The 13978-nt window shown below is 34.7% G+C and overlaps 1 protein-coding gene and 1 long non-coding RNA gene across 2 annotated transcripts; one reads left to right on the top strand and one right to left on the bottom strand.

The window, feature by feature from the left end:
- The first annotated feature begins 1348 nt into the window (after window positions 1-1348).
- On the top strand, window positions 1349-2482 carry LOC141685055 (delta(12) fatty acid desaturase FAD2-like). Its single transcript, XM_074490180.1, has one exon. It carries the CDS (start codon window positions 1349-1351, stop codon window positions 2480-2482), a length of 1134 nt encoding a protein of 377 aa, XP_074346281.1.
- A 5163-nt stretch (window positions 2483-7645) lies between these two features.
- Window positions 7646-8192, bottom strand: LOC141706497 (uncharacterized). Its single transcript, XR_012568850.1, has 3 exons — window positions 8153-8192; window positions 7857-7949; window positions 7646-7757 (listed from the first exon to the last, which is right to left on the bottom strand). It is a non-coding gene; the product is annotated as an uncharacterized LOC141706497 (long non-coding RNA).
- Window positions 8193-13978: the final 5786 nt, after the last annotated feature.

The raw sequence follows: 13978 nt of genomic DNA on the forward strand, positions 1-13978 counted from the left end.
AAACTCATATTCAAGAAAGGGTTTGGTTGTTTATGTTCTTACAGGTTTGAAAGTGGACTTTCTCAAGAGTTTGCTGATGAAGATGAATCCAGGGGCACCGAGACCCAAGGATGGAGCCCTCTCCTTCTAGCGCCAAATGATAACTCCGGTGAGCGGGCGGCTCCGTCCGACGGCGTTCCTGGACCTTCTATGCGTGGATGGGGTGTAGCTGCTGGTTGGGCACCTGCAAAACAACACCGGAAGGGGGGTTTGGCTCCCACGGCGCCTCCAGTGTGAGAATAAGAACAGGCTTTGGACAAGATGAGGGTATATATGTTTATGTAATTTAGAGGCTGCTCTCTTTGTGTGTCTATATGTGATGGCTGCTGTGTGTTTTGAGTGTATGAGAGTGTGTGAGTGCAAGAGAAATTATTTTCCAACCCCTAAACCCTTCAGTCTTGGGGGTATATATAGCCCCAAGGTAGGGTTTAGGGGTAGTTACCTCTAAACCTGGGCCGTTGGATCTTGGGAGCGGGGGACGCCTGGCTTGGGCGGATTGCTTACACGTGTCCAGGGGAGGACCACCTCCAGAGTGCCCTAACGGCCTCTGACACGCGTCGTGCTTGTCTGGAGTGTCGGTTGTTGATAGTTGTCATAGTCGCGTGCCCACGTACCCCTCCTTGGCGGGTTGTAGGGTGTGCATGTGTTTGATGGGACCCCGCTCATGGCGGTCTGAGTCCAGATCCGGATCCGGGTGGGCATTAGGTCCGGGCTCCCTATTGGATCCGGATCCGGGTCAAGGGATGGGCCCGAGCCTGGTCTCTCCATTTGACTGTTTTGGGAGAGGGGGGTCTCGGTCCGTCGATCGAGCCTGGTATCCTTTAGATCCGAGTTGAATCCTAGCCGGGTCTCTTATACCCTATCAACAATACTAGTAAATCAAGTACCTTATATCTAAGACTAAAAAATATATATAAATAAGGATCTTCCTCTCCCCTCGTAAGACAACATTTTACTAGCATGGAATTGGGATTAAAAAAGATTCTGATTACTGAATTATTTTGTATTATTTATCTTGGGAGGGCATCCAGAAAATAACAATCCTAATATTCAATCTATGCTATGGGCGGGCTTGGACCAGCTGTGGATTTTGTTTTGCCTATATATCTCTTCCACTTCATATACAATTGCCACAACAGTATTCCTATTCCAGTGTATCCAAATTTCTATCGAAGGCACTGCAGCAAGGTACTATTGTTATAGAGTTTAATTTTTATGTTGAATGCTTTCGACAAGTTTACAACTTAATTTGTATCAACCGAATGTCTAATATATTACTACGTACAGTACTTGAATCATTGCAGAGAACATGGAACAAAAGCTGGATTCGACGGTGAAAAGAGCATCAAGATCTCCCCATATAAAACCTCCTTTCACTTTAAGTGATGTTAAGAAAGCTGTTCCGCCCCATTGTTTTGAGCGTTCTGCGATTCGCTCCTTGTCATACCTTCTTTTAGATGTCATCATTTTAGTCTCTCTTTACTACATGGCCGCAACTTATATCTTAACTTCCGAACTAGTACTGTCATCTAAATTATATTACTCCACATTCTTCGTTATATATTCGGTGCTTCAAGGCTGTATCCTAGCTCGATTTTGGGTCATAGGTCACGAATGTGGACACAATGCTTTCAGTGACTACAAATGGCTCGATGACACGGTTGGATTTTTCACCCACTCTGTCGTCCTGTTTCCTTACTTTTCATTTAAGTACAGTCACCATCGCCACCACTTGAGAACTGGATCTCTCGAAGAAGAGGAATTCGATATTCCACTGTTAAAGTCTCAAGTTCCTTTGCTATTCAGATACCTTAAAAATCCTGTAGCCAGATTCTTGGTTGTTGCTGCAGTTCTCATTGTTGCGGTGCCACTGTACTTGCTTGTCAACTTCCGCGGTCGAGCATACGATCAATTCGCCTCCCATTTCGATCCCTATAGTCCAATGTTTTCACGTAAGCAACGCGCTCAAGTCTTGCTTTCTGATGCAGGATGTTTGGCCGTGATCTTTGCACTATACAAACTTGCTTTGTTAAAAGGGTACGCTTGGGTGGCCTTCATTTACGGAGGACCATACCTATTCACAAATGCTACGCTTATCATAGTGGCTGTACTTCAACACACAAACCCCCTTGTACCTTACTATGATTCCTCCGAGTGGGAATGGTTCAAGGGATCCATGGCTACCATTGATCGAGATTTCGGGTTTCTCAACACGGTGTTTCATCAGCAACCAAATACTCATGTAGCACACCATCTCTTCCCGAGAATGCCACATTACCATGCAGTGGAAGCCACCAAGGCATTTAAACCTATATTGGGAGAGTACTATCAGTATGATTACACGCCATTCTACAAGGCACTGTGGAATACTATTAATGATTGTGTCTACGTTGAGGAAGATGGACAGAACAAAGGAATTTATTGGTATAACAATAAGTTTTGAGATTAGAGGGGTTGCAAGGCCTCTGCTCCGGTGTGTGAGCTTCATGACTAGCAAAATCATAACAAAAAATAAAGTCCCGGAGCTTGTAAGGCTATACTTTATGTATTTGATTGTATTGAAGTTTTAGTGTAATCTTGTTAGTACGTAGTTGAAGTTACGTATAAATTAAAATTTTATATCGGTCGGCACACTATAGGGTTTCTATTTGTATTTCGATTATTTCAGTTTCGCCACTTGTGCGAAAAATAATAGAAGTTCATTATGTGTGAACTTTGATGGCAATTGATAGAGCAGCGACGTATGTGTCATTTAATTAAGTAGCAGTTTATCCATTACCTTAGCTAGCTAGTCTAGTATGACGGGGAGCGACAAATTTTGCAAGTCCAGGCTTCGATTTTTTTCTTTTTACAAGTATTGCTGGCCTTGGATGTGACTTGCGAGAAAATAATTTGTCACCCACAAATCATAGGGATAATAAAATAATTTGAATACCAGCGATAACGGATTCGAAACCCGAATTTTGAATTTATTGAATCCGATTTTCTGAATTTGAATTTAACTTTCAAATATGATTTTTTTTGGATTTAAATATAAATTTTAGGTGTACCGATTCGAAAAGGGCACTACAACATTTTTGCAATCATACAACTGTTTTTTTCGTTGTCTGACAGGTAGTGTTTCCGTTGTCTATCCAACACTCGTGTAATCGAAGGTTGGACAACGATTGTTAATACAGTTGTAATAAGGGAGATTCAACAATAATGTATAACACTGGTTACAATCTGGAAGACACAACGGTTGTTTTAGAAAAACTGTTGTTGGAACCTTTTTAACATGACAGTTTTCTTAGTAATAAACAACGGTTTATTTACGTCTAGAGAGAGTTCTAAATTTTCTTTCCAATTTTAAATATCTTTTTTAGACAACAGTTATTTTATCCATCTATTGTTTATATAAGAGAAGAACAACAGTTATTTTCAAAGGCAATAATATAATTATCTTTTAGACAACAGTTTTAGGGTGATGTTATAATGCAAAAGAGATAACGGCTAAGGAACCATGAAAGAAACCTTTGTAACACAACAGTTTTACTAAGTAATAGACAACGGAGAGTCAATGGCAAGAAAAAGTTCAAAAGCAATTCCTTTATTATTCAAGCAATGGTTTGTTTAAAGCAACAGTTGTGTAAAATCTTTTAAACCAATTCTTTTTATATTGTGTTCTAATTCATGTCTTCATAGTTCAAACAACAGTTAATAACTAACTGGTATTATTGAATTGTTGTTTAGACAATGGCTTATATTTTGACATAATTATGTACTTGAGGTAACTGTTGTCCGAAAATGATACAATGGTTACTTTTTTAAAAAAAACCATTATCTTATTAGGTATAAGCATTTTTCATATCAATTTCATATTTAATTAAAATCAGCTACATAAAAAATCACAAAATCTAGGCACCTACCAAATCAAAAATAATTCCATACCATAAAATAAATACCAAACACAACACCAACACAAAATCTAGGCCCCTGCCAAAACAAAACCAATTCACTACCATACCATAATCCATACCATACCATAGTCCATCTGTTCGACAATCCAAAACAACCAGATCTACATACCAAACTACCAGCAATTCATCGAACACAAAATCATTATCGCAAGTCTACTTATCACCAACTACATACATAAAACATCCACTTTACGATAAGTTCAAACGAGTCTACTTGTCACCAACTACATACATAAAACATCCAGTTTACGATAAGTTCAAAAGAAAAGAAAGGCGAGGACCTAGCTTGCACAATGTTTCATAGAATATTTTGCAAACTCAACCCTGATCTCGTTGATGTCATCCTCATTGTAAACCAGGTTTGATCTACGCAGCCACTGAAAAATCATCCAAAATTTTGTATAAGTAACATGTTCTTCCCTTATAAGAGTAAATACAAAATGGATGAAACGGCCCAAAGATAGTCAATTGTCACCTTATTAGCAAAGTCCAGATCCTTATCATGAATGATTTCCATCATGTATCGCATCACAAACAGGCCACAATCCTTGTTCTCGGCCTGCACTGGAACTCCCTAAAATATCAAACAAAAATTCATTTAAAATATCCAGTCTCCTTTAATAACATAATTAATATATGATCTAGAAAAATAAATAAATACAGCCATGTTCTCCCACAATACTTTCTTCGTCGGAACCTTTTTCAAATCCTCCTTATACATTTTAATGGCACTGCAACAAAAACAATATATATCAAAACATAAAATAACCACCGGAAAATATGGTCGGACAAGATTTACAAGTCAAGACTTAATAATCAAATTTTACAAGGTGAACTCTTACTTGTCGACAACATCCACCCATTCTCCATTTGCAATTAGGCGTTTAAGAGGGTTTATATAGTAGACTACCTCTACGTCTGGATTGACAACTGTTAAGGTCCAGTGGTCCCTACGAAAAATAAACATAGGTGCTTGTTAAATAGTAAAGCCTAAATTTGATGCTTTTTTGTCACCTTAATAACTCAAATATCATCAAAAAAAATTACATTTCAATTGAATTAAAATCAACCTAAAAATTAATTAAACTCACTAATAGTGAAAAATAATCCAAAATATGATACTAGTAGAGTGTAATTTACTGTAATAAACATGATCAGGTATAACATCAAAAATTGAAGGCTCATACTGATAAAATTTAAATTCTGGTAAATAAATCAACTTTAAAATTGAACCTATACAATTATCATCAAATTTGAACTTCAAATATTACGAGGTTGAACTATACAATTGCCCCCGTCTTAGAAACAAACCTAACATCTAGTAACAAAATCAATTAAATATTATCAAGGCATTTGATTACTTTTATATTAACTTCAAAACTGTCAAGGCATTTGATTACGTTTATACTGAACCAATGCAATTAATATAAATTTCAACAACAAATATTATCGAGTTTAACTATACAATTGAACCCATTTATTAAAAATAAAAGCTAAATTCTTGAAAAAAATTAATAAAAAACTGGCAAGGCTTAACAGCTTAATAGCTTGGGATAGTATAAATACTTACACATCATTGTACGGCAGGAGAAAATGTTGCCCTTTCCTAGAATCTTTAAATCTGGTACACAATTCACGCGACCTCTGCACTGCACTGCCACATCCAATGGCACCGATTGTGCCCGGATCTACAAAGCTAATCATGTTGACCATCTTATGCTTATTCACATATTCATTCAAGAAGCTACAAATTAAATTAAGCAGTCCTTAGTAAAGATTGTCATATTTATTCCTAGGCTATATACTCCGGAAAAAAAACTTTGAATGAAAAGCTTACTGAATAAAAAGGCAAATGCAGAGCCGGCCATTTCACCTCCAGAGCACACTGCATGTATATCAGATAAGAACATGATTCGCTTCTTTGTAAAGCCAAATGCTTCTTTGCTTAGCTCAAAAGAAATTGTTCGGCCACCACTCAAGGTTTCCTTTGCCCATGTCCACAAACGTTTCATTGCAGAAGGATAATTCGGACTAATCTGAACAACAAGCTCTGGTTCAACATCTTCAATTACTTTATACGTCTTCTTCATTTTCTTAGCATGGGCTTTCTTGGTTTTCTAAAACAATTGCAAATCAAAATAATTAAAAAAACGGACTAAACAAACACATACTACATATATTAACCATACTAAAAAAACATTCTGACCTTGGCGGCCAAAACATGAGAAGTACTGTTATTATTTCCTGCAATTATCTTGTTTCTCGGCCATGCAATAAAAGTTCTCATGGCTTCTTGAACAGTCAAAATTTCATCCCCGATAGGGAAGGAAATCTTAGCATCTCCTTGAATGACTTTAGTGATAGATACCCTTGCGTTCTTTTCTCCAAGACTTACTCCATGGATAGTCTTCTCATGTCCTTGGGGAACGCGTACTTCATCAATTGTTGCACAGGAAATAATGTTGCTCAACGATCCAATAACCAATCGGCATGCAGAACTACTCGAAGAATCCACTTTCAATTCCTCAACATCCCTTCCATTATCATCCTCACCCGCCACCTTTTTATTATCCTCAAGCTCCACCGCTAAATTCACAAACAAATTATCTATCAATGTCACATTTTTATGAACACCTACATCCACATCCACATCTACATCAACCCCACCCTTAGAGTGGCAGCTTGCCTGCTGGGAATTTGGTTTCGGACTACCATCATGTTGTACACCATTTTTCGATGAATGTGCATTGTATTTTTCAAATTCAACAGCCCAAAATGCATCTCTCTCTTTAATAATTTTTGGAGTCTCCTCTGCCATGTACTTTTGAATTGCCTCACGTACCCTTTCTTCCACTGTCCTCGCTTTCTTTTCCCTCGGAAGATCAAAATAAACCGACTGCTTCACATGAATTCCCTGACCACGTACTCTGCCTCCGTGCTCAGGCTTACCGAGCGCCATTGGTAACACATCATTAGTACCTTCAACTTTAAGTTTTCCTTCCTTAACCTCCTCCTTCATCTTTTTCTACAAAATTTTCAGTAACATTTTTTACCATAAGCACATACATCCTTTAAGCACATTCATCCTTTAAGTAAAATATTACACAACTAACACCAATTTGTTTTTACTAGTTATAAGCACATTCATCCTTTAATATATTTAATTTAATAGATTCAATTGCAAGCACAAGAGACAACTTAGTTTACTTGGTAGTACAGGGGACCTAGTAAGTACATTCATTAACAAACTAATCCAAGGATTAAAAAACAATAAAATAAAATATTAACCAACACAGAATATAAAATCTAGACATTTAATATTATGAACCAATTTTCAATGTAAACATGTGTATTTGCCTCTCTTAGTGAAAAGGGGATTATTAAAATATATAATTAATTACTAATATTAAATATGATACAATCAACATGCTACTAGCAGTAAAGGCATACAAACAAATCCTAAGTTAAACTAGAGACCACTAATTCGAATTATACATTGTAATAGAAAAAAATAAACTATAGATTTATAGGCTTCATGTGTATATAATTTATTAAAATTTAACTTTTAAAACTTCAATTCTTTATTAAAAAATACACAAACATGTGCATCACATAGAATGGACAATTATATTAATAACTTACAATTTCCTTAGCTTTTTCTGCAACTTCATCATTTAAAAAATTACCATCTTCGTCCATCCTTGCTAGGATCCAAGTGTCCGACCGATCTACTTCCTCTGCATCTGGATGAGATTCAGTCTATATTTACATGTAAAGGATCACCTTAATAATAACATTAACATGCTTGTAAAATTAATATGAAGCAAAAAATATGCATGTTGTTTCATTATCACTAACCCATTCATTCTCGAGATTAGCATAACCTTTTCGAGACATTCGATGTGGATATTTACTCAGCTTCCTTCTTTCTTGTTGTTCTTTATGAATTTTCTTCATAAAAAGCAGCAATAAGGTTAGAAGATCATAAGTAAGTAAATATTAAAATGAATAAAGCAAAGTAGAAATATACCAGAAACTCAGGGGACGTGCGATCAACAACAAATATGTCCCAGTGTGATTTTTCTATAAAAGTAAAATCTGCAGGAGGATGTGCAAAAAATTGAGGTTGATCCAGATAAGGAAGAATGTAGTACTTGGTCAGCCGACATTTAAATTCCCTCCATTTTGCCCCGGTCGATCTGAATACCAACTTTTTTGCAGACTCAGGTACAACATAAGCCATCTACGTACATATACCAACAAATTTAAAGTTAAAAGGTGCTAGTTAATGAAGAACAAATATTAAAAATAAACGTTAAAATGATGGAAGTTATTTATTTTCATTTTACCTGCACACAGTCCCAAATTTGTGTCTTTGTCTCTTTAGGAACACATTTCCAAGAATCATGCCAGATCGGGGTTTTGGTCTTGCCAAAACTCCAATATATGATTGAATCTCTTTACCTTCTTCACCATATGGCTCTCCTTTTGCATTAAAGGACACAATAAGTTTGATCCCTCGAATCTTGCATTTCACAATTCCGTGCATCGTTACACAGCCTCGCTTCAATAGTTTTAGTCCTTGAGTATTGTCCAGTTTAGTAACAGCTTTTTCTCATTTTTTTTTTGACATTTTCTTTTGTAAGTTTTCAGAAATGGCCTTCTTCACAGTTTTTGGGGGAGAACTCAATGGAGTAGAGGTCTCGTTGTTCGTGGACTTTGTCTTTCTTAAAGCCCTTAGCACACTCATTGTCCTTGGATGGGGTGAAGATCGTGTCTTTTTGAACCCATTCTTATGAGACGCTTTCTTTTTCAAATTTCCCTTGTCTGCCTTAGTCTTCTTCTTAGGAGTAGCCATAACCTATAAAGTACACAAACAAAGAATAAGTACAACATTAACATGACAGTAAACTCAATAAAACTCAAAGACATTACAAGTAAAAGAACCTAAAAAATAACAAAAGAATAACCATATGAGATTTCTTAACTTTCCAACTTAAAATCGTATTATAAATTTTAATTAAAATGATGTTGTGAAATACTTTGACAGCCTAAACTAACCAGAAATATACACAAACAAACATTCAACCAACAATAAAATCTAGCTTATAATCGTACAACTTACGGCATGTGAACAAAGATAAATTATCCATTCATTATAGGACATTAGTACAGGGCATATTCAACTAACTAATCGACTGCAGAGTTATAACAAACAAACCAGTAATTTCATCTCAAAAATCAATAGAATCACGAAACAAAAAATAAGAAATTAGCATAGTTACAAGATATCAAACAGAAATTAGCACCCTGTTAATATTCATTTGGAGCAAAAACAAGAGAATAGCAAGAACCAGGGGTTTCATCATGAGACAATTACAGTTTAGAACCAGGGGTTTCATCATCAACACTCAACACTCCACAATTGCATGCAAATTTTACATAATAAAACAAAGCAAAGACACTCCACAATACCATCAAACATTGCATGCAACATTCCACAAAGCAAAGACACTCCACAATACCATAAACATTGCATGCAACATTTAAATCTCATAAAATATTGAGTTAAAAATAAAAAACCCCAACCATATCATCAGATCTACACTCCACAAACATCATCACTGAGTTTAATCAAAATTAAAAATTAAAAAATTAAAAAACCCCAAATAAATTGAAGAGGGTTTTAGAGTTTAAAATAAATCAAAAAACCCCAAATAAATTGAATAGCATTTTAGAAACTTATTAAAAATATTTAAAATCAAAAACCCCCAAATATAGATGAGGGCTTTACGGTCTCTAATTGAATTAGGAACATACTAGTATAATCGAATGGAAGAAGAGGAAGAAGATTGTGTGAAGAAGAGGAAGAAGATTGTGTGAAGAAAATCGCCGTGAAGAAGAGTAACTGATGGGGAAGAAGTGTGTTGGGGAGTTATGCCGAGGAGTAACTGATGGGGAAGAAGTGTGTTGGGGAGTAAAGTCTTTTGGGGGGATATTTTTGGGGGATACTAAAAAAATAAAGGGGGATATGAAATTTAAAAGAGAGGGAAAATGAAAAAAAAATCATTTCAAACCAACCGCCTAGATACATATATGGTTTAATCCAACGATCTTCGGCTTTATTTAAAAGAGAGGGAAAATGAAAATAAATGTAAAGCTATTTTATTGAAAGCTGAAAAAGACTTTCATTCATAAGAAAAAAGACTTTTATTCATAAGAAAAAAGACTTACTATCAAGAATCTTGTAAACATGGAAAATCTTCGGCTTGTTGGAATGAAATCTCATGATTGTCACACGATATTACATCATTTGCTTCCAATCTCAATTCGATCAGTACTACAAAAACAAGTCAGGTGCACAATTATTAGGTTTTGCCTTTTCTTCAAGGCAATTTGCAGTAAAGTGATCGATGTAGACAAGTTGGAAAAAATGCAGAGTGAGTTAGTGGAAACATTGTGCCAGCTTGAAAAGCACTTTCCCCTTCGTTCTTTGATGTGATGATCTATCTCTCAGTTCATCTCGTGAGAGAGGTTAAACTTTGTGGGCCAATATTCCTTCGTTGGATGTATCCCTTCGAGAGATATCTGAAAGCATTTAAAGGATATGTATGGAACCCGGCTCATCCCGAAGGGTGTATTGCTGAGGCATACGTAGCCGAAGAGGCGGTGGAGTGTTTGGTGAATTTTGAAAAATCTACCGTAGGAGTGTCACAAAATGCAAAGCATGAGCAGAATGCAAGACCTCTATCTGGTTCGACATTGATAAAGCCAAGCGATGATGACTTGCATCTAGCACATTTGTGTTTTCTCCAAAATACAACTGGCATTAGACCATATTTTGAGTAAGTTAGTGACATTTAAGTGTATGTTATTTCATTATTTTCTGTACTTTGATTAATATACTAAAGAAAGTGATTTTTCTCGCAGCGAGCATATGGCATCTTTGATGACAAGATACCAACAACATGAAAATGATGAAGTCTGGCTTAAAAACAAGCAAAATGCAGAATTTCACAAATGGTTCAGGAAAAAGGTATGATTGTTATTTGAATAAAAACATCATAAATAGGTCTAGTTTATATTTTTCTGGTAAATGTATTTATTATTTGTTTATTCAAGCAAACATGATTTTTTATAGAAAATAGTATTTTTTAAATTTGATTATGATGGTTAAAAAATGAAACAGAGGAATTTGAAAATATCCAGGAACACATTTAGTCTCAGAATTAATTTTAATATGAAAATATAATTAATATTTATCAATTTGTTTTAAATAGATTGAATCAGAATTGTTGGATGACCATAACAATATACCTAAGGAGATAAGGTGGATTGCTGAAGGGCCCAACAAGAATGTCCCTACATTTAGTGGATATAGAATCAATGGTGTTACGTTTAGCACCAATGAGCGTGATGACACTCGACAAGTTTAGTGTAGTGGTGTCTGTGTCGTTGCAGATACAATGCTTGTGCAGGGTAAGGAGAAGAATATTAAATATACTTCACAGACCTACTATGGAGTTATAACAAGTATATAGGTGTTGGACTATAACAAATTTAGAGTCCCAATATTTCGTTGTAATTGGGTAGATATGAACCAGGGGGTTAAGGTAGATGACTTGGGATATACAATTGTTAATTTGAACAAATTAGGTTTCGTAAATGTTCCGTTCGTGCTACGGAAACATGTTAAGCAGGTTTGTTACATTGATGATCCTCTTGAAAAACATTGGTATGTCGTGTTAAAATTACCGGAAAAGAACTGTTATGAACAATGTGACGATGAAAATGATGGATCAGTAGAAATAGAACTTGAGAATGAGTTGCACTTGCCAATGTTTCCCAATGTTGACGAACTTGATGAGAAAAAAGCTAGTTATATGCGGGACGAAGATGAATGGATTCAACTCCCATAATGGTAAAAATTACCTTCTTTTAAGTTAAATTGTCTAGAAAATTACCCCAGCATGAGTTACCTCTCTTCCTTTTATAATTTATTTATTCGTAAATCTTTTTTTATTTCTCGAATTATTATTTGTCAAAATTTGATATTTTAATTAATCAGTGTCAATTACGATTACTGTTTTAATATATATGAAGTTAGCAGTTTTTTTTAATTTTTATAAATGATTTATCATACTGGAATTTGTCATTTTCTAATTTATCGCTCCTTTTTTTCTTGATTGTTTGGACTGTCTGGCATTTATATGTTGGATTCAGTGTCATCTAATTATTGGACAGTAGTGTTGATGGGCCATAAACCCTGTTAATCTTACATTTGTAACCATATTCAGTTTTTTATTTTTCTTTCAGTGACCAATGTGATTATTGAGCCGGATTTCATTATTGCTCGTTTTTGCCCATATCGGTGGAAAAGCCTGTTTGATTGCATTATTGGTTTTATGGACATGCTTAATTAAAACAGTTGGTCGCTTGTCAAGGTTTTGGTTGGAATTCTGGATCGAATAAGGTGTTCAATATATGATACCCTGCTTCTTCTCCGCCAACAAATTGTTACATTTGGTCGCTTACTTCTGGAAGCTTTATATGGCATCATGAGAGCTCAATAAGTTTTATATTTTTTGATTAATTATCTTGTCAAATTGTAATAGAATTTGGTTTGTGAATTATCCGATTGAAATTAGTTGTTGACTTGAGGAAATATTCTGATTTGCCAACTTGATTGAGGGTTTTTTGCTAGTCTATATTGGTTGGATGATATTTTGTTAGGTAGTCATTGGTTGGCTGCTTTTGGATTAATTTTCTGGGGATTTAACATATATACAACTCATTTTTTTCATTTTAACATTACTCAGAGACAACAGTTTATAGATAATCTATTAAACTATCTTCTACCTAGAGTTTAGACAACATGCATGAAGAACCAAACCATTGTGTGTTTGAGTTTCTAACAAGTTTTTTACATCTCAAACCGTTGTCTATTAGTTGAGAGATGAAAAAAGTAAACTGGTGAGTTGTTAAAATTTTGCGGGAGATTAAATTAAAATAGGAGGGAGAATGAAAAAAAAATTCAAAACAACCTCTAAAAGTATCTTTTGAAGTGTGGTGTTTAGATAACGCGTTATAAATCCGTTGTGTGAATCTTAAAAATATAATGCTTTAAAACACCATTATCTGTGGCCTTTCCTTTTAACAATGGTATAAATGCACAGTTGTTTGATGTTTAATGATGCAAGGGTAAGAATAAGCACTTGTCCAAATTATACAACATAAGCAGCAAAACCATTGTCTTAATCTGATAAATGGTTGTTATTTAATAACAGTTCTAGCGTGTTGTCTTAGTATTCTAAGACAACAGTTTAGTTTGTGCACTGTTGTGTGATTCCATGGGAGGGCATAACAAAGACAATAGTTTTTGAACTGATAGATAACTATTGTCTGTCCTTAAGCTCACACAACTATTTTTTTTTTGCAAAATCATTTCACCGCTGTTGTATTTTTTAGGACAACGGTATTTTTTTTAACCGTTATCTGTCAACCGTTGTTGGATTGCATTTTTCTTGTAATGGGGTTATGTAACTTGAACCCTATATACATATAATTTTATATTATAATTATATATAAAATTATCTAAGTTACACATTATATGTATATAATATACCTATATCTAAATTTATATATTATACATTATACTATATACATATTATTGTATAATTCTTTAGAACATATATTTATGGCTATGTTAAAAATTAACTAATAGAAAAATTTATGAAAATTAAATTATTATATGATTTATAATTTAAACGAGTGATAAAGTGAACAAAATATATTCTAGTACTCCCTCTGTCCCTCCCATTTGTTTACACTTTCCTTTTTGAGATGTCCCTTCCAATTGTTTACATTTCAAAAATTTCCAAAAATAGTAAAGTTTTTATAATTTTTAAAATAACTACATCCACTACTTCTCTCCACTATACCCACTTTATAAATATAATATTAATTGGTCTCACTACTTT

Source organism: Apium graveolens, chromosome 2 (genome assembly GCF_009905375.1).
Source record: "Apium graveolens cultivar Ventura chromosome 2, ASM990537v1, whole genome shotgun sequence".
NCBI lineage: Eukaryota > Viridiplantae > Streptophyta > Magnoliopsida > Apiales > Apiaceae > Apium > Apium graveolens.

Excerpts from the sequence above, each read along its gene's own strand:
- LOC141685055 (XM_074490180.1), top strand. The coding sequence starts at position 1,349 with ATGGAACAAAAGCTGGATTCGACGGTGAAAAGAGCATCAAGATCTCCC.